The sequence below is a fragment of the Salmo salar genome, chromosome 20 (assembly GCF_965601325.2).
Source record: "Salmo salar chromosome 20, fSalSal1, whole genome shotgun sequence".
Taxonomy (NCBI): domain Eukaryota; kingdom Metazoa; phylum Chordata; class Actinopteri; order Salmoniformes; family Salmonidae; genus Salmo; species Salmo salar.
Window position 1 is genome coordinate 47,723,380 of NC_138310.1, and position 25,465 is coordinate 47,748,844.

A 25,465-nucleotide genomic window follows, 5' to 3' on the forward strand; every position below is an offset into this window, starting at 1 on the left:
GGTTTTAAGCTTGCTTGAGCCTGCTATCTGAGTGTTAATTCACCTGTTTCCACACATTTCATTTTAAAACATTTATCTTACAAAGGAGTTGTTTAATCTAACTGCTTAACTATTTATCTGTACATGGAATTGTATTTTTTTTAATTCTCATTTTTTTCCAATCTTTACAGGAAAATGCCACAGGCACTATCTGATGTGTGGAGACATTGCACTGCAGCTCATGTAGAAGGAAAAGCTGTGTACATTTGCAAATACTGTGCCAAATCATGTGTGAAGAATGCAACAAAGATGCAGAATCATCTGGCCAAGTGCATAAAGTTCCCTCAGTGCTCACAAGCACCTCTGACAAAAGTCCCTCTACTTCTATTTGAGGTGAAAATGATGAATCAGACACCTTATCAATAGCAATAGCTCATGGTCCTCCTGGAATCAGAAGTTGTTTTGACTCAATGGAGGAACGTAGTCAGAGAAATGCTGATGAATGTCTCGCTCGAGCTGTGTATGCAACTGGTTCAACTCTGATGCTCACAGGCAATGTGTATTGGAAGACATTTTAGAATGTTCTTCGCCCAGCATACACCCCTCCAACCAGACATGCTTTATCTACTAATTTGCTGGATGCAGAGTTCAACAGAGTTCAAGTGAAGGTCAAGCAAATCATAGAGAAAGCAGACTGTATTGCAATCATCTCTGATGGGTGGTCGAATGTAGGTGGGCAAGGAATAATTAACTACATCATCTCCACCCCTCAACCAGTATTCTACAAGAGCACAGACACAAGGGACAACAGACACACCGGTCTCTACATTGCAGATGAGCTGAAGGCAGTCATCAATGACCTTGGACCACAGAAGGTATTTGCACTGATGACAGACAATGCTGCGAACATGAAGGCTGCTTGGTCTAAAGTGGAGGAGTCCTACCCTCACATCACACCCATTGGCTGTGCTGCTCATGCATTGAATCTGCTCCTCAAGGACATCATGGCACTGAAAACAATGGATACACTCTACAAGAGAGCCAATGAAATGGTTAGGTATGTGAAGGGTCATCTTATAGCAGCGATCTACCTCACCAAGCAAAGTGAGAAGAGCACCACATTGAAGCTGCCCAGCAACACCCGTTGGGGTGGTGATGTCATGTTTCAGTCTCCTGGAGGGGAAGGAGTCTCTCCAAGTAATGGCCATATCACAGTCTGCCGATATGGACAGCCCCATCAAGAGGATCCTTCTGAATTATGTTTTTTGGGAGAGTGGTAAGTAGCCTGATGCTCCTGAAACCTATAGCAGTAGCCATTGCAGGGAGACAATGCCATCCTGTCTGATGTTCAGACTCTGCTTGCAGATGTAAGAGAAGAAATCTGTACTGCCCTGCCCACTTCACTGTTGCTCCAAGCAGAGGAAACTGCAGTTCTGAAAAGCAAGGGCTTTGGGATGGAGATGGAGATGCAATATGGCAGTCATGCCAACATATCTCATCAGCCACCTGGTGGAAGGGACTTTGTGGGTCTGAGGCGCTTTCCCCTGTTACCTCCATCATCCTCCAAATCCCACCAACATCAGCTGCCTCAGAGCGCAACTGGTCCTTGTTTGGGAACACACACACACACACACACACCAAAGCACGCAACAGGCTGATCAATACAAGGGTTAAAAAATTGGTGGCCATCCCCAGTCAAATGTGAGTTTTTTTTTAGCCTGACAACGAGCCATCCTCAACAAGGTTGGAAAGTGACAGTGAAGATGAGGCATCAGAGTCTGATGTTCAAGAGGTGGACATTGAGGAGGTCCAGGGAGAAGACACAGAAGCCTGAGAGGAAGACAACCAAAGCTTTAGTTTCTAGACTATCATTTTACAGATGTATGTTGAAAACATTTTTGTGAGATGCGATGGATCATTGGGGATCATTCAATATTCCCTTTTGTTGTGTGATATCATCCCATGTGAAGAGTCAACTCATTTAATTAAAGTTCAATTCGTAACTAAATTGTTTTTTGTTTTTTTTCTTTTGGAAGGATTTAATCATTTGCAATTATGTCTAACTTATGATAAGGTAAAAGGTTTCTGTCTCCATATGATATGGTAAATAAATCCAATTTAAAAAAACATCTACATTTAAATGGTATTAATATTCATTTGCATATATTTCCGTTAATTCCCATATATTCCCGTTAATTCCCACAGCAAGTTTCCACCTCTGAATATTCCCCAAAATGTGCAACCCTCTTGTGATTAATCTTTGCTGTCCCGCTGTGCTCCCTGCAGGCCGGTGAGCTTTCCTGAGAACCACTACAGCCTGTCCCCAGCGGGGGGCGACAGAGTGCTGCCCTACAGGAACCCCTCAGCCAGCTTCTCCTCCCCCTCTGGCTTGGGGGGCATGGTGGCCCTGGGGGGCCCCATACTCAGCGGGCCCTTCGTACGCTACAAACCCTCACCTGACAGGTCAGTCAGTGGAAGTGTTAGTGTCTTTGTGTGGTGAGGTGGGTGGGTTAGGGTCTTTGTGTGGTGAGGTGGGTGGGTTAGGGTCTTTGTGTGGTGAGGTGGGTGGGTTAGGGTCTTTGTGTGGTGAGGTGGGTGGGTTAGGGTCTTTGTGTGGTAGTCTGTTTGTACGCATTGATGTATCATTGAGGTCTCCATTTGTTTGTATTGGAGGAGAATGTCACTTCTCCCTGTTCCCTGTCATTTCCTTTGTGTGATACTTGACTGACTTTTGGCGCTTATTGCTTGGAGTGGTAGCTAACTTGCTGCAGACCTGGGACTGATTTAGTTTAAAGCTTTGAGAATCTGACTGTCGATTTTTAAGTCAGTGAGACGTTTATGAACACACTTGGATTAAGACTTGATATTGTGTGGTTTTGTGTGTGTGTGTGGTGATTTAGCTACGTCCTACCAAACCAGAGGAACATGTTTGAAATAAGCTCCACCGAGGAGCATAGCAGCAACAGAAACTGGGAAATGTTCTTAAAAGTGTGTGTGTGTGTGTGTGTTAGGCCTGTCCCCGACCAAAAAAAAGAAAGATTTGGTCGACCAGAGTCATCTGTTCTTTCGACCAATCGATGGTTAAACATTATAAACGTGTAATTTTCCATGTATAGACACACCCTATGCGTTTGAATAAAATATTTGCACTGAGCTTGTCTGATGCTTTAAGCACACTGGTTGATGAAGTAATTACGACAGACAAATAACTTGACGGAGCACGATGGCCACGCTGTGTAAAAATAATAATAATAAATGATAGTGATTGCCTGTGTGACTGGTGCACGTTGTCTCTCTCTCCTCCCTGCTGCAGCGAAAAGGCACCACAACACTGCAAGTGTTTATTGCGCTGTCCATGCTGAAGCTGTAACATCATTACAGCCATTTAGACATTTACATTTTAGTCATTTAGCAGACGCTCTTATCCAGAGCGACTTACAGTAGTGAATGCATACATTTCATACATTTTTTCTCCGTACTGGTCCCCCGTGGGAAATGTAGTTTCTTACAGTGTAAACGACACAAGATAAATGATAAGTAATTCCAGAGTCTGTTCTGAGTCATTTTTTAAAAGCCTTTATCACAGCGTAGGTAAGATTAAAAACAGACACATTTGGGAAATTGCTTTATCCAACATTTTGCGGTTGTGTGGCGCTTGGTGCTGATGGAATCAGTAGGCTACTGAACAAACACTCAAACAGGCAATAGAAGCAGGATCAGTCTTATTTCTTTAGGTGTATATTGTGCCTTCGGAAAGTATTCAGACCCCTTGACTGTTTCCACATTTTGCTACATTACCGCCTTGTTTTAAAATGGAATAAATAAATCCTCAATCTACACACAATACCTCATAATGACAAAGCGAAAACAAGTTTTTATACATTTTTGCAAATTTATAAAAAATAAGAAACAGATGCCATATTTACATTAGTATTCAGACCCTTTGCTATGAGACTCGAAATTGAGCTCAGGTGCATACTGTTTCCATTGATCATCCTTGATGTTTCTACAACTTCATTGGAGTCCACCTGAGGTAAATTATATAGATTGGACATGAATTGGAAAGGCACACACCTGTCTATATAAGGTCCCACAGTTGACAGTGCATGTCGGAGCAAAAACCAAGCCATGAGGTCCAAGGAATTGTCCATAGACGTTCGAGACAGGATTGTGTCAAGGCACAGATCTGGGGAAGGGTACCAAAAAATGTCTGCAGCATTGAAGGTCCCGAAGAACACAGTGGCTTAAATGGAAGAAGTTTGGAACCACCAAGACTCTTCCTAGAGCTGGCCGCCCGTCCAAACTGAGAAATCGGGGGAGAAGGGTCTTCGTCAGGGAGGTGACCCAAGAACCCGATGGTCACTCTGACATGGCTCCAGAGTTCCTCTGTGGAGATGGGAGAACCTTCCAGAAGGACAACCATCTCTGCAGCACCCCACCAATCAGGCCTTTATGGACAGACGGAAGCCACTCCTCATTAAAAATCACATGACAGCCCGCTTGGAGTTTGCCAAAAGGCACCTAAAGACTCTCAGGCCATGAGAAACAAGTTTCTCTGGTCTGAATGCCAAGCGTCACATCTGGAGGAAACCTGGCACCATCCCTACGGTGAAGCATGGCGGTAGCAGCATCATGCTGTGGGGATGTTTTTCAGTACCAGGGACTGGGAGACTAGTACAGCGAGATTCTTGATGAAAACCTGCTCCAGAGCACTCAGGACCTCAGTCTGGAGCGAAGGTTCACCTTCCAACAGCTCAACAACCATAAGCACACAGCCAAGACAACGCAGGAGTGGCTTTGGGACAAGTCTCTGAATGTCCTTGAGTGGCCCAGCCAGAGCCCGGACTTGAACCCAATCAAACACCTCTGGAGAGACCTGAAAATAGCTGTGCTCCCCATCCAACCTGACAGAGCTAGAGAATCTGCACAGAAGAATGGGAGAAACTCCCCAAATATAGGTGTGCCAAGCTAACATTGTCATACCCAAGAAGACTCGAGGCTGTAATTGCTGCCAAAGGTGCTTCAACAAAGTACTTAGTAAAGGGTCTGAATACTTATGTAAATGTGATATTTCAACAACAACAAAAAAAAAATATATACATACATACATACATACATACATACATACATACATACATACATACATACATACATTTGCCAAAAAATTATCTATACCTGTTTTTGCTTTGTCATTACAGGCTATTATGTGTGGATTGATGAGATAGGGGGAAAATGATTTAATCAATTTAAGAATAAGGTCTTAAAATAGCAAAATGTGGAAAATGTAAAGTGGTCTGAATACTTTACGAATGCACTGTATGTATAATTTATAAAGCCAGTCACATTTAACAGTGAGGCTATTGATTTATAGAATTAAGTTGGGCTTTCCTCTCTCCTCAATTTTCTTAGACAATTAAGGCAAGGCCTGTTTCCTCGTCTTCTCACTCCGCTGCTGCCTCCGCCTCATTATTCTCAACACCTAGTTGCTGGTTAACTTTGCTATTATGCACATAGCAACATGGGAAAAGGCGGCAATTAAACAGTGCACTGAAGATTGTTTCAGAACTGCGGACAGCAACCGCTGTCCAACGCGAGAGAAAGCACATATGTTATAAAACTATATTAGACTTTTAGAATTACACCATTATTTTTGCATAATATAACCATATACAAATTCAGTATCACGTCTTAGAGCAGTGGTCGTTTACAGGTCGATCTTCAAGGCATTCCTAGTCGATCACCAAACGTTTCTGTAGAAAAGCCAATGATACATTTGATTTTGTGTTGCGCTGTTGGCGGTAGGTACACTTGATTCAGAAGCCCTGCACACTGGGTTAACAAAGCGTTCCAATTTTGAACTATATCACTTGTCTGAAAAGACTCCCCCTACCTGGCGGACTGGGAGATCTGTGGCTAAATCGAGTGCGCCTACTGCGCTGGCCTAAAGAGCTTCCACGACCCCGGCCACAGCAAAGTTTGATACTAGCCTATGTAAGATTTAATAACTTTTAAAACCATAACCACAGAGAGACTGTCAAAGAATACAGCAAAGAGCTGCTGTTTTTATGAGGTGAGTTAATGTTCAGGTTTTTATTCAGCACTGTTAGAAAACATAACGCTTTTCGGTATTTCCATTCGCGCTGCCGCAGCAATGAAATTAGTAGAGAAGTGTATCGATAGCCCTGCGTTTTTATTATTATTAGCAGCAGCTCGTCGTATCTATTTTAATATTGAGGAATATTTCACTTTCTCTGGTCATAGGAATGCGGTGCGACTCGAGTTTAGCCATCAGATGGAAGACGTTGTCCCCTGCGCTGAGACTAATGCCATGCTCAAAACAACTGGGAACTCAGAAATCTCCGACTTCAGTGCGTTCAAGACAACTGGGAACTTGGGGGAAAATCATTTTGAGCGGTCATCCAACTTTGATGTCTTTCTCGAGCTCCAACTTTCCGACCTGAAGATCACTAACGTCATGATTTGACCTATTTTTTTTTTTCCCACCGAGTTCCCAATTGTCTTGAAAGCACCATGACCATCAGGTGCAAGTACCATCAGTCCAGTAAAATAAAAATAAAATAAAAATATTTCAATTTATGGGCTGCATGGCCTTGCAAGTGCTACACCAACTGCTATATTTTGTTATCAAGCTTAAGTTTTGAAATATAATCTGGTCTGAGAATAACAGTATTGGCAGGCCAGGCATATAGCCTATATGCTGTGATCATGTATTAGGCCTACTGCCCAAATCTCATTCCTACAGAACTGTTTTTATTAGCTTAATGTTACATTTTATAAGTCATGTTTAAAAAAAGAATCAGAGCGGTAGATCTCGGCTTGCTTTTTGACTGCAAAAGTGAACTTGACTCCGAAAAGGTTGGTGACCACTGTCTTAGTGATGGACTGTGCCGTCCCTGTGGCCTCCGCAATGGATTAGTCCACTGAGACAGGCGTGAATCACACAGGTGTCTTGTGCTCCTCAACAAAAAAAACGATCAATCAGTCGACTAAATGGGGTCCGCCCTAGTGGTGCGTGTGTGTGTGTGTGTGTGTGTGTGTGTGTGTGTGTGTGTGTGTGTGTGTGTGTGTGTGTGTGTGTGTGTGTGTGTGTGTGTGTGTGTGTGTGTGTGTGTGTGTGTGTGTGTGTGTGTGTGTGTGTGTGTGTGTGCGTATGCGTATGCTGTACACTTTTTTGTCTACCTGTATGTTCACCCGAGTCTGTGTGTAACCTTGCGTGTTGGTGCGTGAGTTAGGGCTGGGCGGTTTGGCCAAAATATCATATCCCAATATTTTTCCATTTTTTGACCAGGCTTGGGCAGTATACCGTATATACAGGTGTATTTTGAAGTACAGAGGGTGATTTTCTATTTTCATTTTATTCAACAACGAAACATGTAATTCAGCCATTCACATGGTAACTTTGTTTATGAAGAGCATGTGGAGAAAATGTGTCGATAAACTGTTGAGAAGCACAAGAGAGGTGATCAAGTTCTACTTGAAATTCACTACAAATGTTTGCCAGGCAAATATCATATAACCATAAGTTAACTATTTAAGATGTGCCAAATATATTTTCTCCAGCTAAGGGCTCCAGCTATGCATTTGGTTAGCTAACTTGCTAGCTATAACGTTAGGTGGCTAGCTTGCAATATCAAACTTCTTGGTCACAGCAGAGACAATCAACCTGCTTCTGGATCAAGTGGGACTAGCCTTTTGAGATAGTTCTATAACTTCATGACCTTGGTTGTCTGTCCTTGCATTTAGCTTATGCCTTGTTTGTATTTAGCTAGCGTCCGCTATGGGAATTCGCTAGTACTCTGTTAACCTTTTTTTTTTTTTTTTTTGCATAAAAAATCTTTTGCGGGAGGAGAGGGAGAGACGTCTCAAGTAGCAAACAGAGTAAACTATAAAAACAGACTCGCTGGAGTGGTGTCTCACATTTAACAAACCAAACATTGAAATACCGTTGTGAAAGGCAAAGTAAAAACCCAAACCGGCCCGGGCATGAATAATGGTGTATAGTAAAATATGGTATACCGCCCAGCCCGTGTGTGTCGTCTGTGTGTCTGTGTAACCTTTCTGTTCCTCTTATCTGTGTAGGTACGGTTCAGCCCAGCGTCCCCTGCTGGCCTACGAACCTCATCTCAGTCTGGACATCACCTCTAGTGGAGAGTCCTCCTCGGGCTTCACGAGCCAGGAAAGCACTATGGAGCGCTGCAAGACAGGTACACAAACAAACACATGTATGTAGACAAACATACAGAGCACAGACACACACACACACGCATATAGATAGGCTGGTAACTCTATGTGTGTGTGTGTGTGTGTGTGTGTGTGTGTATACATACATACATACATACATACATACATACATACATACATACATACATACATACATACATACATTGAAGATGGAAGATTACATACACCTTAGCCAAAGACATTTAATCCTCGTAAAAATTACCTGTCTTAGGTCAGTTAGGATCAACACTTTATTTTAAGAATGTGAAATGTCAGAATAATAGTAGAGAGAGTGATTTATTTCAGCTTTTATTTCTTTCATCACATTCCCAGTGGGTCAGAAGTTTACATACACTCAATTAGTATTTGGTAGCATTGCTTTTAAATTGTTTAACTTGGGTCAAACGTTTCAGGTAACCTTCCACAAGCTTCCCACAATAAGTTAGGTGAATTTTGGCCCATTCCTCCTGACAGAGCTGGTGTAGTTCTGCTCACAAATGTTCTATAGGATTGAGGTCAGGGCTTTGTTATGGCCACTCCAAAACCTTGACTTTGTTGTCCTTAAGCCGTTTTGCCACAACTTTGAAAGTATGCTTGGGGTCATTGTCCATTTGGAAGACCCATTTGCGACCAAGCTTTAACTTCCTGACTGATGTCTTGAGATGTTGCTTCAATATATCCACATCATTTTCCTTCCTCGTGCCATCTATTTCTTGAAGTGCACCAGTCCCTCCTGCAGCAAAGCACCCCCACAACATGATGCTGCCACCCCCGTGCTTCACGTTTGGGATGGTGTTCTTCGGCTTGCAAGCCTCCCCCTTTTTCCTCCAAACATAATGGTCATTATGGCCAAACAGTTCTATTTTTGTTTCATCAGACCAGAGGACATTTCTCCAAAAAGTACGGTCTTTGTCCTCATGTGTAGTTGCAAACTGTAGTCTGGCTTATTTATGGCGGTTTTGGAGCAGTGGCTTCTTCCATGCTGAGTGGCCTTTCAGGTTATGTCGACATATGACTCGTTTTACTGTGGATATAGATACTTTGTACCTGTTTCCTCCAGCATCTTCACAAGGTCCTTTGCTGTTGTTCTGGGATTGATTTGCACTTCTCGCACCAAAGTACGTTCATCTCTAGGAGACAGTAGGTGTCTCCTTCCTGAGCGTTATGACGGCTGCGTGGTCCCATGGTGTTTATACTTGCGCACTATCGTTTGTACAGATGAACGTGGTACCTTCAGGCCTTTGGAAATTGCTCCCAAGGATGAACCAGACTTGTGGAGGTCTACAATTTTTTTTTCTGAGGTCTTGGCTGATTTCTTTCTTAGGCCTTGAAATACATCCACAGGTACACCTCCAATTGACTCAAATGATGTCAATTAGCCTATCAGAAGCTTCTAAAGCCATGACATCATTTTCTGGAATTTTCCAAGCTGTTTGAAGGCACAGTCAACTTAGTGTATGTAAACTTCTGACCCGCTGGAATTGTAATACAGTGAATTAATCCGTCTGGCAACAATTGTTGGAAAAATGACTTGTCATCCACAAAGTAGATGTCCTAACCGACTTGCCAAAACTATAGTTTGTTAACAAGAAATTTGTGGAGTGGTTGAAAATCTAGTTTTAATGACTCCAACCTAAGTGTACGTAAACTTCTGACTTCAAATGTATGTATGTATGTATGTATGTATGTATGTATGTAACCTATTCATTCAAGGGTTTTTCTTTATTTTACTATTTTCCACATTGTAGAATAATAGTGAAGACATCAACAATATGAAATAACACAATCTCAGAAAAAAAAAAAGAAATGTCTCTTTTTCAGGACCCGGTCTTTCGAAGATAATTCATAAAAATCCAAATAACTTCACAGATCTCCATTGTAAAGGGTTTAAACACTGTTTCTCATGCTTGTTCAATGAACCATAAACAATTAATGAACATGTTCCTGTGGAACAGTCGTTAAGACACTAACAGCTTACAGATAGTAGGCAATTAAGGTCACAGTTGTGAAAACTTAGGACACGAAAGAGGCCTTTCTACTGACTCGGAAAAACACCAAAAGAAAGATGCACAGGGTCCCTGCTCATCTGCGTGAACATGCCCTAGGCATGCTACAAGGAGGCATGAGGACTGCAGATGTGGCCAGGGCAATAAATTGCAATGTCTGTACTGTGAGACGCCTAAGACGGCGCTACAGAGAGACAGGACGGACAGCTGATCGTCCCTGCAGTGGCAGACCATGTGTAACAACACCTGCACAGGATCAGTACATCCAAACATCACACCTGCGGGACAGGTACAGGATGGCAACAACAACTGCCCGAGTTATACCAGGAACGCACAATCCCTCCATCAGTGCTCAGACTGTCCGCAATAGGCTGAGAGTGGCTGGACTGAGGGCTTGTAGGCCTGTTGTAAGGCAGGTCCTCACCAGACATCACCGGCAACAACGTCGCCTATGGGCACAAACACCCCCGGTCGCTGGACCAGACAGGACTGCCAAAAAGTGCTCTTCACTGGCGAGTTGGGGTTTTGTCTCACCAGGGGTGACGATCGGATTTGAGTTTATCGTCGAAGGAATGAGCATTACACCGAGGCCTCAGTTTTTGTCTCAGTTGTTGAATCTTATGTTCATACAAATATTTACACATGTTAAGTTTGCCGAAAGTATTTGACAGTGAGAGGACGTTTCTTTTTTTGCTGAGTTTACAGTGCCTTGCGAAAGTATTCGGCCCCCTTGAACTTTTCGACCTTTTGACACATTTCAGGCTTCAAACATAAAGATATAAAACTGTAATTTTTTGTGAAGAATCAACAAGTGGGACACAATTATGAAGTGGAACGAAATTTATTGGATATTTCAAACTTTTTTAACAAATAAACTGAAAAATTGGCCGTGCAAAATTATTATAATTTTCGATGAGAATGGGGGCGTGCTCGGTCCTCCTTTCCCTGTAGTCCACAATCTTCTCCTTTGTCTTGATCACGTTGAGGGAGAGGTTGTTGTCCTTGCACCACACGGTCAGGTCTCTGATCTCCTCCCTATAAGCTGTCTTGTCATTGTCGGTGATCAGGCCGACCACTGTTGTGTCATGGGCAAACTTAATGATGGCGTTGGAGTCGTGCAGTCATGTGTGAACAGGGAGTACAGGAGGGAACTGAGCACGTACCCCTGAGGGGCCCCCGTGTTGAGGATCAGCTTGGAGGTTATGTTGTTACCTACCCGTACTACCTGGGGGCGGCCCGTCTGGAAGTCCAGGATCCAATTGCAGGGGGAGGTGTTTAGTCCCAGGGTCCTTAGCTTAGTGATGAGCTTTGAGGGCACTATGGTGTTGAACACTGAGCTGTAGTCAATGAATAGCGTTCTCACATAAGTGTTCCTTTTGTCCAGGTGTGAACGGGCAGTGTAGAGTGCAATAGAGGTTGCATCATCTGTGGATCTGTTGGGGCGGTATGCAAATTATAGTGGGTTTAGGGTTTCTGGGATAATGGTATTGATGTGAGCCATGACCAGCCTTTCAAAGCATTTCACGGCTACAGACGTGAGTGCTACGGGCGGTAGTCATTTAGGCAGGTGACCTTAGTGTTCTTGGGCACAGGGACAATGGTGGTCTGCTTGAAACATGTTGGTATTACAGACTCAGACAGGGAGAGGTTGAAAATGTCAGTGAAGACACTTGCCAGTTGGTCAGCCCGTGCTCGAAGTACACGTCCTGGTAATCCGTCTGGCCCTGCGGCCTTGTGAATATTGAGCTGTTTAAAAGTCTTACTCACATCGACTGCGGAGAGCGTGATCACACAGTCGTCCGGAACAGCTGATGCTCTCATGCATGTTTCGGTGTTACTTGCCTCAAAGCCTCGTGGCGGTCCTAATGAGAGCCAGTTTCGTCTTAGCACTTGAAGAAACTTTCTTGAAATGTACCTTGTCACAACACAAGGAATTGACTCAAACGCATTAAGAAGGAAAGAAAATCCACAAATTAACTTTTAAGAAGGCAAACCTGTTAATTGAAATGGGTTCCTCATGAAGCTGGTTGAGAGAATGCCAAGAGTGCGCAAAGCTGTCATGAAGGCAAAGGGTGGCTACTTTGAAGAATCTAAAATATATTTTGATTTAACACTTTTTTGGTTACTATGTGATTCCATATGTGTTATTTCATAGTGTTGATGTCTTCACTATTATTCTACAATGTAGAAAATAGTAAAAATGAAGAAAACTGCTTGAATGAGTGTGTCCAAACTTCTGACTGGTACTGTACATACATGCATACAGTTGAAGTCGTAAGTTACACTTAGGTCGGAGTCATTAAAACTCGTTTTTCAACCACTCCACAAATTTCTTGTTAACAAACTATAGTTTTGGCAAGTGGGTTAGGACATCTACTTTGTGCATGACACAGGTAATTTTTCCAACAATTGTTTACAGACAGATTATTTCACATATAATTCACTGTATCACAATTCCGGTGGGTCAGAAGTTTACATACACTAAGTTGACTGTGCCTTCAAACAGCTTGGAAAATTCCAGAAATTTATGTCATGGCTTTAGAAGCTTCTGATAGGCTAATTGACATAATTTGAGTCAATTGGAGGTGTACCTGTGGATGTATTTCAAGGCCTACCTTCAAACTCAGTACCTCTTTGCTTGACATCATGGGAAAAATCAAAAGAAATCAGCCAAGACCTCAGAAAAAAGATTGTAGACCTCCACAAGTCTGGTTCATACTTGGGAGCAATTTCCAAACGCCTGAAGGTACCACGTTCATCTGTACAAACAATAGTACGCAAGTATAAACACCATGGGATCACGCAGCCGTCATACAGTTCAGGAAGGAGACGCGTTCTGTCTCCTAGAGATGAACATACTTTGGTGCGAAAAGTACAAATCAATCCCAGAACAACAGCAAAGGACCTGTTGTGAAGATGCTGGAGGAAACCGGTACAAAAGTATCTATATCCACAGTAAAACGAGTCCTATATCAACATAACCTGAAAGGCCGCTCAGCAAGGAAGAAGCCACTGGTCCAAAACTGCCATAAAAAAACAGACTATGGTTTGCAACTGCACATGGGGACAAAGATCTTACTTTTTGTAGAAATGTCCTATGGTCTGATGAAACAAGGATTTTACTAGGATTAAATGTCAGGAATTGTGAAAAACTGACTTTAAATGTATTTGGCTAAGGTGTATGTAAACTTCCGACTTCAACTGTACATATGCGTACACACATAAATAAAGAGTCCGGATTAAAGACAGTGAATTGGAGTGGCTCCAAATCGAACTGAGTTGGACATCCATCAGAAAAGGGTCTTGAATACTGACTACCCCAGTACACTGTATTACCAGTGACCAGACATACATATATGGCCTAAATACCGCACCTGTCATTACATTAGGCATGTGATGAGTAATGTGTAATGGTGGGTGTGTGTTTTCTGCCCAGAGCCCCTATGGCATGTCCCAGCTTCATCCTCTCGGAGGCCAGGAAGAGGAGGGGGGCAGAGGAAACCCACCCGACAGGACATCCCAGGGAAAGACTCCCCCAACAGACACTCAAAGGTCAGATATAACTGTCATCTTTTTATTTCCAGAGATTTTCTGCCTGTTGCTTTTCTGTGTATCTACCGTCTCTTTCTCTCTCACCTCATCCCTCTCTCTGTAGGGTGAGACCCAGTACTCCAGCCACTCCAGCAGTAACACTCTCTCTAGTAACGCGTCCAGCAGCCACAGTGACGAGCGCTGGTTCGACGGGGCTGGGGGGGAGAGAGGAGGCCCGGGGGGGTCCCGGGGTTACCTAGGCGACCTGGCCGAACCTGACCCCGACCCCCTCAGTAAGGGCGGGTCCAGCGACAGCGGCATCGACGCCCCCACCCTCTACAACACCAAGCCTGGCGCATGCCACGGAAACCAGTCCAGCCAATCACAGAAGCCCCTGCACTGTTCAGCAACCTATAATAGCGGCCTGCAGGAGCTCTCTGAGGCGAGGGGCAATGTAGTCGAGGGGCGGAGACTGCAGTCATCGCCTGTATTACCTGCCAATCAGAACAAAGGATACCGCACACGCACTTTCCCTCCTGGATCCAACGTGGAGAAGCCAGACTCATTACAACCCAGGTAGGGGAGAGACAAAAACACACACACACTGCTAGCACTTATACAGTCAAGCTCTGGTTGGCTTTTAGTAGAGGAAAGAGAGTGGAAAGGGGAGGAGAAGGAACGGTATGCTTGGTCCACACAGGCATCCCACCCCTCATACTGAACATACCAAAACACACAAGTGTTTAATCCCTATGGGAGGCATGTATGGGCCAGATGTATCACCCCTGCCCTACAGACATATAGACACATATTTAGAGAGTCCAGCTACTCCTATAGGGGAATTAGACCCCCAGTCTATACCCAGTCACTCAGGGAACAGGACAGGACACTGGCATTCTGACACACAGAGGCACCCAACACACAGTGGGACGCAACACGTAACGTCCAGGCATGTGGTCTAAACTGTGGTACAGGACCTTAGGAAATGGGGATAGAGACGTGTGTGTGTGTGAGTGGTAAGATGGATGGGTGGAGGTATTGAGAGTTGTAGATGAATGGTTGCTCGAGTGATTAGGTGGATGGTTTGATGGATGATGTCCAGAGAAAGCCATGATAGCTGGTCAGGGATATTCACGGATCATTCTGTGGCACTAACAGATGTTGGTTGGAATTTGGTGGAATTTAGTTGGGAGACCAAGGGGATTTGAGAAGTGAATTCCACCAGCAGCTGTTCTGCATGACGTGTGGTTTGTTGTCTGTGTTATGGATCTCACCCTGAATCGATCCATCAATTCAAGCATGTGTGTATCTCTAAAACCTATGCACCACTGATATTGACTTTGTTATGCATGTAAATAGATAGAGATCGCTTTATGGATTTGAGCGTGTGTCTGTGTGTCGTCACAGGGCCTGCTACACACCCCAGGGTTACAAGACCCCTGCAGCAGAGAAATCGCGACCGGTCCGAGCCGCCACAGTCACGCCCAACTCTGCTATACTCAGCTCCACCCCTCTCTCCAGCTCCGCCCCCAAGGCCTTATGCAGCAAGAACAGGCTGGGCCCCTGGCAACCAGACGACAATGCCCCCTCCCCTTCAAACATACCCACTACCTACTGCTCTGACAGCAACAGCAGCAAGAAGTAAGTGTGTGCACCAGTTTTCTACACCACCAACACAAAAGTCAAGCGTCACGCCGCTGTGTTAAGCCACGCTCGGTGTGATAACTTGTTGCTGTATTTAACCTATATTGCTGCTCTGTGTGTGTTCAGGCAGGTGGACGTGAATTCTAAGAACGTGTTCGGACAGCCCCGTCTCAGAGCGTCGCTAAGGGACCTGCGGTCTCCACGGAGATCCCACAAGAGCACCGTCGAGGACGACCTGAAGAAACTCATCATCATGGACAGCCCTGGCGAGATACCACAAAGAGACATGGTGAGGGACACACAGTACACACACAGTACACACACAGTACACATGCACACCCACACAAACACAGTACATGTATACACACACACACACGCCCACACACATACATTACACAACACACTATTTTACACATACACACCCCAAACCTTACCACTTGCTCACACACAAACATACTACCCCACGACTAACCTCCCTCCCTTCTCTTTTCAGTCTCCTCGGCGCACTCTTCAGCGCACCTTCTCAGACGAGTCTCTGTGCAGCGGGCGCAGGGATGCCAGCTATGCCAACTCTGCCCCCCTGTTTGACCAGGGCACTCCCAGCGACCTGCTGTTCACCTGCACCCTGCCCACCCGACGCCACGCACACTCTGCCAGCCACATGCCCAACAAGAAGGGTGAGTGGGGCCACAGCTTGATGTTACCTTCTCACTTCATTGTATCCGTACCTAATTATGGTATGTCAAGAAGGCACAGAGCTCAGTTATAGTTATACAAGGAGTCATTTATGTGCTACTTTTAAAGGAATAGTCCACTCAAAAACCATCTTTTGGCGTTTCTTTAATTAGTCCACTTTGTATACTGTCCCAAAAATGTTTTGCATGTCAGCCGTCAAGTTTTCAAGATGCGTGACTTTCAAGAAGAAAAGTTTATCATGCGACGTCGTCATGAATGCTCATCTGCTAAGCCTTTAGTTAATTTGACCTTCTTGCCCTCCTCCTGGCTGGCCAGTGCCTATGTCTGCATCGGAGCTGTCTCTGAAAGAGGTGAGGGATAAGGTTCCCCCCCTGAGGAGGCTGGACCCGGGGCTCATACCCCTGCCTGACACTGCCTGTGGCCTGGAGTGGGCCAGCCTGGTCAATGCTGCCAAGGCCTACGAGGGTGAGTGTGAGTATTCTGTGTGTGTGTGTGTGTGTGTGTGTGTGTGTGTGTGTGTGTGTCAGATAGCTGGTCCCTGGGGGGGCAGGCCTTTGTTGATTGGTAGCTGATTGCGAAGGGGGAAATGCAGCGTTGTAACTGTGTGTGTTACAGTGCAAAGGGCAGTGTCTCTATTCTCACTCACCGAGCCTCAAGGTGGGGTTCCAGACATGCAGCCGATCATCAGTCCAGTCCAGTTCCAAACACCTCAGACTCCACGCACTACCCCCACCTTCAGCGGGTAAGTCTCTGATTCACACACCAGCTCAAACAATCACGGTCCATAGCCACCAGACGCACAATGTAAGATCATGGTGTTTACAGCAGATGGGGATCGTTTTGTCTATTTGACACTGATACTCCAAATCCTAAACACAATATTTGAGTGTATAAAAGCACTGCCTACACTTGGACTTCCCATTTTCCTTTTGTCAGGTCAACCTCACCTGTCACATGTAGAGAGCTGTAATGGCAGTGCCATCCTGTGGTTAGCTGTGGTAATTACACAAGTTACCAAGGATCTCTGAACACCTGCTGTAGTGAACAAACAGTGGAGTGTTTGAGTTAAAGCAGTCTGGCCTGTTCAGCTTGTGTTTTCTCAGGGCATGACTACAACCAGCCTGTCACTGAAACTGCCTCTTGTTTACCAAACTAACACGCTGCGTTGTACGATCCTCACAAACTCTGTTGTTCTGTTGAACACACCTGTTAAACCTGTCTGCCCTACCTGCTACTTAACCCATTAGACAGGGTGAGTTAATGTCTTTGTGTGTTTTCAGGGATGAGGTACCCAACGACCTCTCGGGGCGACTGTACAGCCTAGAGGTGATGCTAAAGCGGCTCAACACTGACCTGGAGAAGGTACCGTTTACACCAGAGAGACATTTAGACTCTATGCTAATTTAAATGGCTGTACCACTGACACAGCAAGAATTGAAACTGGTAATAAATAAACGGCCTCCCGAATGGCGCAGCGGTCTAAGGTACTGCATCGCAGTGCTAGAGGCGTTACTACAGACCCGGGTTCGTTCCCGGACTGTGCCCGGGAGTCCCATAGGACGGCACACAATTGGACCAGCGTCGTCCAGGTTAGGGGAGGGTTTGGCCGGTGGGGCTTTACTTAGCTCATCGAACTCTAGCGACTCCTTGTGGCAGGCTGGGTGCCTGCAAGCTGACTTCGATTGCCAGTTGAACAGCGTTTCCTCCGACACATTGGTGCGACTGGCTTCCGGGTTAAGCGGGCGGGCGGGTGTTAATATTGGCAGTATCGCTTTAACCTCTCTGGGCTAGTCCCACCTACGCAACAGCCAGTGTAATCCCATGGCGCGATATTGAAATACCTTAGAAATGCTATTACTTCAATTTCTCAAACATATGACTATTTTACACCATTTTAAAGACAAGACTCTCGTTAATCTAACCACTGTCCGATTTCAAAAAGGCTTTACAACGAAAGCAAAACATTAGATTATGTCAGCAGAGTACCCAGCAAGAAATAATCAGACACCCATTTTTCAAGCTAGCATATAATGTCACATAAACCCAAACCACAGCTAAATGCAGCACTAACCTTTGATGATCTTCATCAGATGACAATCCTAGGACATTATGTTATACAATACATGCATGTTTTGTTCAATCAAGTTCATATTTATATCAAAAACCAGCTTTTTACATTAGCATGTGACGTTCAGAACTAGCATACCCCCCGCAAACTTCCGGTGAATTTACTAAATTACTCACGATAAACGTTCACAAAAAACATAACAATTATTTTAAGAATTATAGATACAGAACTCCTTTATGCAATCGCGGTGTCTGATTTTAAAATAGCTTTTCGGTGAAAGCACATTTTGCAATATTCTGAGTAGATAGCCCGGCATCACAGGGCTAGCTATTTAGACACCCACCAAGTTTAGCCCTCACCAAAGTCAGATTTACTATAAGAAAAATGTTATTACCTTTGCTGTTCTTAGTCAGAATGCACTCCCGGGACTTCTACTTCAATAACAAATGTTGGTTTGGTTCAAAATAATCCATAGTTATATCCAAATAGCGGCGTTTTGTTCGTGCGTTCAAGACACGATCCGAAAGGGTAAAGAAGGGTGACGCGCCCGACGCGTTTCGTGACAGAAAATTTCTAAATATTCCATTACCGTACTTCGAGGCATGTCAACCGCTGTTTAAAATCAATTTTTATGCAATTTTTCTCGTAAAAAAGCGATAATATTCCGACCGGGAAACCGTGTTTTAGTACAAAGGGAGAGAAAATAAAAACATGGGGTCGCCTTGTGCACGCGCCTCAGTCTCATTGTCCTCTGATAGACCACTTACCAAAGGCGCTAATGTTTTTCAGCCAGGGGCTGCCTCGACATCATTCAGCTTTTTACCGGGTTCTGAGAGCCTATGGGAGCCGTAGGAAGTGTCACGTTACAGCAAAGATCCTAAGTTTTCAATAAAAAGAGTCAAGAAGCCCAAGGAATGGTCAGAGAGGGCACTTCCTGTACAGAATCTTCTCAGGTTTTTGCCTGCCATATGAGTTCTGTTATACTCACAGACACCATTCAAACAGTTTTAGAAACGTTGGGGTGTTTTCTATGCAAAGTCAATAATTATATGCGTATTGTATATTCTGGGCAGTAGTAATAACCAGATTAAATCGGGTACGTTTTTTTATCCGGCCGTGCAAATACTGCCCCCTACCCTCAATAGGTTAAGAAAGGTTCAGTGTTAGGTTGGATCATGTTAGGTTGAATCATGTTTTCGGGGAACGCATGACTCCACCGTTGCCTCTCCCAAGCCCGTTGGGGAGTTGCAGCGATGAGACGAGGTCAAAATTGGGGAGAGAGAAAAAAAAGACCAATGCAAAAAAAGATCAAGATAATTAACACTTTCTTCCCTTTCTCTTTCTGTCTCTCCCCCGCATTCCCTCCCGCTCTGTCCCTCAGGAGAAGGAGGACAAAGTGCACCTGTTGGCTGAGATGGCTAACCTGCGGCAGAATAACCAGCGGCTCCAGGAAGAGAGCCACTCGGCCAGCGAGCAGCTCCGCAAGTTCAGCCTGCTCTTCACCGACCCCCCGCAGAGGAAGTGAGCTCACACGAACACAGGAAGTGACCTCGGAGAGAGCGTGCAAGAGCATCCGCAGAGAGAACTTGTGACCTAAGCCAGAGAACGATGGAGAGAAGGGAAGAGGTTAGGGTAAAGGTGATTTTAGTGGAAAGACAGTCACAGTGAGTTTCATGCTGTTGGGATTGAGTAGGGAATGGATTTGTTAGTGGGTCTGGTTAGGCACTGTGGAATACATGGGCAATAGAAAATAGAAGTTAGTGTGTGAAATGATGTACAAGAAAATAAGAGGGAAAGAACGCCCCCCCCCACACACATTCTCACGTTCTATCCCTCGCCTGCTGCTTCTGTCACATTCCAACCACACCATCTCCCTCCTGCCTCTCCTAGAGTGGTAGGATGGTAGGGGAGAAGAGAAGCACTACCTCTCCACCACTGACCTGCTCTGGGGAGAGAGACCTGTCGTTATGCCGCCACCCTCTCTGTGGTGCACCACCCACAACCAGAAACCCTGCCTCGCTCTGGGCTGGACGGACACAGGGACTGCAGAGAATCAATGGATCCCCGTTGGCTCTTCTGAAACCGAATTGCCTAGACAGAAGAGCCTGCAAGAAGGCAAGCCTATTCTTTTTAATTTTTTTTACTCTAAAAGAGTCCCAACACAGCACAAGCTGACTCTCTCTCAGCCTGTGTACCCAGAGTGATTCCCTCTGTTCCTGCTTGTAGGTTTTTATTTTTGTAACTGAAGTCTTATACACTCCTGTGTCAGAGAAAAGCCAATAAAGAGGAGAGATGTTATGAACTGTAGAACACTAGATCACCCAGAGAGGCCTAATACTGTTCCTGAAGCGAATCAGCCAAAAACAAACACGAGCTCTGGCTCAAAAACAAAACAAAAAGACTCCAACTCCCAGAATGCTCTGGGAGACGTGTGTTTTATAAAAGACGTGGTACTGTAGTTTTGCCCGTGTGGTTCAACATATAGCTTGAACACATGCATATTGTACTGATAAGCTTTGTTGAGTGTGTGATAGGCTGGCACAGGGCATTTCGGTCATGAGCAAGCTGTATTATGACAGCTACGCTAGTAAGATGAGACATCTTGTTCATTCAGAGATAGAATATAGTGTCATAAACTCAATGATAGTATCTCAATCTAATTTTTTTGGGCTAACGGTCAATGTTAAAGGTATTTACAAATATCTAAGCAGTTTTTTTTTTTTCTTACATATGTAGAATTATCATATTTAGTGGTTTCTGTTGTGTGTACTAGCAGTTGGTACACAAATTTGTGTGCATTTAGAGAAGACAGAAATTATCTCTTAAACACTGTAGCACCTGTGTCATGGTACAATAGCTGTGTGTGTGTGTGCGCTAGAATGAAGGGATATTATACACACATTTTGCTAACAGTCCTAGTGTCTGCAGAATCAAGCTCAACAATTTATACACAACTGTGAGACCTAGCTAAATAACTTAAGTAACTTATCTTATCTTGTGGTGATGGGTCTGTGAAACGTGTGGCCATTTCAAAACAAACAAAATGTCCATCCGACAAGAATACACTAAACTAAATCAACACGTACACTTTCTCCTGACTAGCTTGGTTATATTCTCTACGGAAACTATTTTTCTTACAGATGTGTGTCTTTGTGTCCATTGTTATGAACGTGGGATAAATGGAGGGCAGCGTGGAGCTGGCAAAACCAACGGTGTGGGTTCCAATTCTCGTTTGGGCCACATCCATTTACTATAATTATGAAACTGCTGAAGGACCATATTTCTATTTTCCTTCCATTAAATGTAACCCCCTAGCACAGTTAAGTCATCGTAGACCCCCTTTTCAAGAACCCCCTCAACTGGAAACCTGTCTTCCCTTCACTACTCTCAGGACCCTTCACAGACATCCCCTTTTAAGGACTGTACTATTTATTTGTATTTATTGTTTTGTGTGTGGACATGTACCTATATGGTGTAAACCCTTTGTGGCTGGATCGGTGGACATTCACATGCATATGGCACAAAAACACAAACGTAGTAAACAAACTACACAGCCCTGCCCTCGCTCTTTCGAAAACATCTGTCCATTTACGAGAGACATTACGTTTAGATAAGAGCAACACATAGGGTACATTCGGAAAGTATTCAGACCTCTTTACTTTTTCCAGATTTTGTTATGTTACAGCCTTGCTCTAAAATGTATTTACTTATTTTTTTCCCACACATCAATCTACACACAATACCCCATAATGACAAAGCGAAAGCAGGTTTTAGAAATTGTTGCAAATGTATTTACTTAAGTATTCGGACCCTTTGCTATGAGACTTACTTCAGTTCGGGTGCATCCTGTTTCCATTGATCATCCTTGAGATGTTTCTACAACTTGATTGGAGTCCACCTGTGGTCAATTCAATTGATTGGACATGATTTGGAAAGACACACACCTGTCTATACAAGGTCCCACAGTTGACAGTGCATGTCAGAGCAAAAACCAAGCCGTAAGGTCGAAGGAATTGTCCGTAAGAGCTCCGAGACAGGATTATGTTGAGGCACAGATCAGGGGAAGGGTACCAAAAAATGTCTGCAGTATTGAAGGTCCCCAAGAACACAGTGGCCTCCATCATTCTTAAATGGAAGAAGTTTGGAACCACCAAGACTCTTCCTAGAGCTGGCTGCAAAGCCAAACTGAGCAATCGGGGGAGAAGGGCCTTGGTCAGGGTGGTGACCAAGAACTGTATGGTCACTCTGAAGTGGCTCCAGAGTTCCTGTATGGAGATGGGAGAAGCTTCCAGAAGGACAACCATCTCTGCAGCGCTTCACCAATCAGGCCTTTATGGTAGAGTGGCCAGACGGAAGCCACTCCTCAGTAAAAGGCACATGACAGCCTGGCACCATCCCTACGGTTAAGAATGGTGGTGGCAGCATCATGCTGTGGATATGTTTTTCAGCAGCAGGGAGACTCGTCAGGATAGAGAGAAAGTTGAACGGAGCAAAGAACAGTGAGATCTTTAAAAACCTGCTCCAGAGCCAGGACTTTGAACCCCGATCAAACATCTCGAGTGACCTGAAAATAGCTGTGAAGCGACGCTCCCCATCCAACCTGACAGAGTTTGAGAGGATCTGCAGAGAAGAATGGGAGAAACTCCCCAAATACAGGTGTGCCAAGCTTGTAGCATCATACCCAAGAAGACTTGAGGCTGTAATCTCTGCCAAAGGTGCTTCAACAAAGTACTGAGGAAAGGGTCTGAATACTTATGCAAATGTGATTAAATTTTTTATAAATGTGAAAAATGTGGGGGTATTGTGTGTAGAGTCATGAGGGGATAAAACAATTGACTCCATCTTAGAATAAGGCTGTACCGTAACAAAGTGGAAAAAGTCAAGGGGTCTGAATAATTTCTGAATGCACTGTACAGACATCTGTCTCCATTTCTCTGTGTACTGTAAGCTGCCTCATCCTCCTCCAGCCAGTTATATCATCTCGGACATACCAAGAGCAACTCAGACAAAACCCTACACACTCATGTTATCACTGAAGCTCAGCAAATGTGCTCTGATGTTGATATCTGCAATGTCTTAATCTTTATTTAGTTTATTTGTGTGTGGAGGGGTATGGGTGTTTTTAAGGATTTGATTTGAAGAAAACTAGTTATATACAGTACCAGTCAAAGGTTTGGACACACCTACTCATTCAAGGGTTTGTCTTTATTTTTGCTATTTTCTACAGTGTAGAATAATAGTGAAGACATCAAAACTATGAAATGACACATATGGAATCATGTGGTAACCAAAAAAGTGTTAGACATATCAAAATATATTTTATATGTGAGATTCTTCAAAGTAGCCACCCTTTGCCTTGACGACAGCTTTGCATCCATCAACCAGCTTCATGAGGTAGTCACCTGGAATGTTTTTCCTTCACTCTGCGGTCCAACTCATCCCAAACCATCTCAGTTGGGTTGAGGTTGGGTGATTGTGGAGGTCAGGTCATCTGATGCAGCACTCCATCTTTCTCCTCCTTGGTCAAATAGCCCTTACACAGCCTGGAGGTGTGTTGGGTCATTGTCCTGTTGAAAAACAAATGATAGTCCCACTAAGCGCAAACCAGATGGGATGACGTATCGCTACAGAATGCTGTTTTGGACTTATCAGACCAAAGGACAGATTTCTCGTGTATTTTGGCCCAAGCAAGTCTCTTCTTATCATTGGTGTCCTTTTAGTAGTGGTTTCTTTGCAGCAGTTTGACCATGAAGGTCTGATTCATGCAGTCTCCTCGAACCGTTGATGTTGAGATGTGTTTGTTACTTGAAATCTATGAGGTACAATCTAAGGTGCAGTTAAATGCCGATTTATGAGGTGCAGTTAACTCTAATGAACTTATCTGTAGTGGTCCTCTTGAGAGCTAGTTTTATCATAGCGTTTGGTTTTTGCGACTCCACTTGAAGAAACTTTCAAAGTAATTGTCATTTTCTGAATTGACTGACCTTCATGTCTTAAAGTAATGATGGACTGTCGTTTCTCTTTGCTTATTTGATCTGTTCTTGCCATAATATGAACTTGATCTTTTACCAAATAGGGCTATCTTCTGTATACCAACCCTACCTTGTCACAACACAACTGATTGGCTGAAACGCATTAAGAAGGAAAGAAATTCCACAAATGAACTTTTAACAAGGCACACCTTTTAATTGAAATGCTTTCCAGGTGATTATTTAATAGTTTTGATGTCTCCACTATTAGAAAATAGTAAAAATAAAGAACCCTTGAATGAGTAGGTGTGTCAACTTTTGACTTGTACTGTACATGTTGAACATCGCTCGGCGCATCAATGTTGCACAAATCACAAATGGTAACATCGAAACTTGGTAAATGGATCAATTGTATGTATTATTATTTTTTTTAGATGTTTAATATTTGTCTTATTTTTGGAACATATTGGCCACTTTTGCGACATGAAAAATACAAAATAGTGAAATTAAGAGGGTACCTTGTTTTTATTTCTGTATATGCTGTCTGATTTTAAATCTTTGTATAAAGCTGATTTGTATGATTTACATAGTTGTTCTTACTTTGTTGGTGCATTCTGCAGGAGGCAGGAGTGCTTTATGCATTGACAAACTTATGGTTGAACATTGTTTTTCTTGGGGATGTTGTATCAATGACTGTACATTTTAAAAGTGTAGATTGTTTTCATTATTTTATAAGAACATATATAAAAAAATCTTTCATAATGATAGAATGTCTTTTTTGGGTTTTTTTTTTGGCAATGGTATTTTATTTGAACTAGGCAAGTCAGTTAAAAACATTCTTATTTACAATGAAACCCTACCAAAAGGCTTCCTGCGGGGTCGGGGCCTGGGATTAAAAATAAAATATAGGAAAAAAACACATCACGACAAGAGAGACACCATAACACTGCATAAAGACAGACCTAAGACAACAGCATGGCAGCAACACAACATGGTAGAAGCACAAGATATGGTACAAACATTATTGCGCACAGACAGCACAAAGAGCAAGAAGGTAGAGACAACAATGCATCACGTTAAGCTGCCACAACTGTCAGTAAGATTGTCCATGATTGAGTCTTTTGAAGTAAGAGATGGAGATAAAACTGTCCAGTTTGAGTGTTTGTTGCAGCTCGTTCCAGTTGCTAGCTGCAGCGAACTGAAAAGAGGAGCGACCCAGGGATGTGTGCGCTTTGGGGACCTTTAACAGAATGTGACTGGCAGAACGGGTGTTGTATGTGGAGGATGAAGGCTGCAGAAGATATCTCAGATGGGGTGAGTGAGGCCTAGGA

The 25,465-nt window shown here is 43.8% G+C and overlaps 1 protein-coding gene across 15 annotated transcripts in view; it reads left to right on the forward strand.

The window, feature by feature from the left end:
- LOC123729176 (signal-induced proliferation-associated 1-like protein 3) overlaps positions 1 to 24,904 on the forward strand; it is a 104,758-nt gene extending 79,854 nt beyond the window's left edge. For 14 of the 15 annotated variants that reach the window (XM_082966480.1, XM_082966470.1, XM_082966469.1 and 11 more), the window contains 11 exons: positions 2,266 to 2,442; positions 8,080 to 8,204; positions 13,663 to 13,778; positions 13,882 to 14,333; positions 15,165 to 15,398; positions 15,528 to 15,690; positions 15,895 to 16,078; positions 16,413 to 16,568; positions 16,713 to 16,839; positions 17,378 to 17,459; positions 19,547 to 24,904. In XM_082966480.1, coding sequence (XP_082822606.1) covers positions 2,266 to 2,442; positions 8,080 to 8,204; positions 13,663 to 13,778; positions 13,882 to 14,333; positions 15,165 to 15,398; positions 15,528 to 15,690; positions 15,895 to 16,078; positions 16,413 to 16,568; positions 16,713 to 16,839; positions 17,378 to 17,459; positions 19,547 to 19,690 — 1,960 coding nt within the window. In that variant the 3' untranslated portion in view covers positions 19,691 to 24,904. The remainder of the gene's footprint in view (positions 1 to 2,265; positions 2,443 to 8,079; positions 8,205 to 13,662; positions 13,779 to 13,881; positions 14,334 to 15,164; positions 15,399 to 15,527; positions 15,691 to 15,894; positions 16,079 to 16,412; positions 16,569 to 16,712; positions 16,840 to 17,377; positions 17,460 to 19,546) is intronic. The other variant, XM_082966481.1, reaches the window with a different exon arrangement.
- Positions 24,905 to 25,465: the final 561 nt, after the last annotated feature.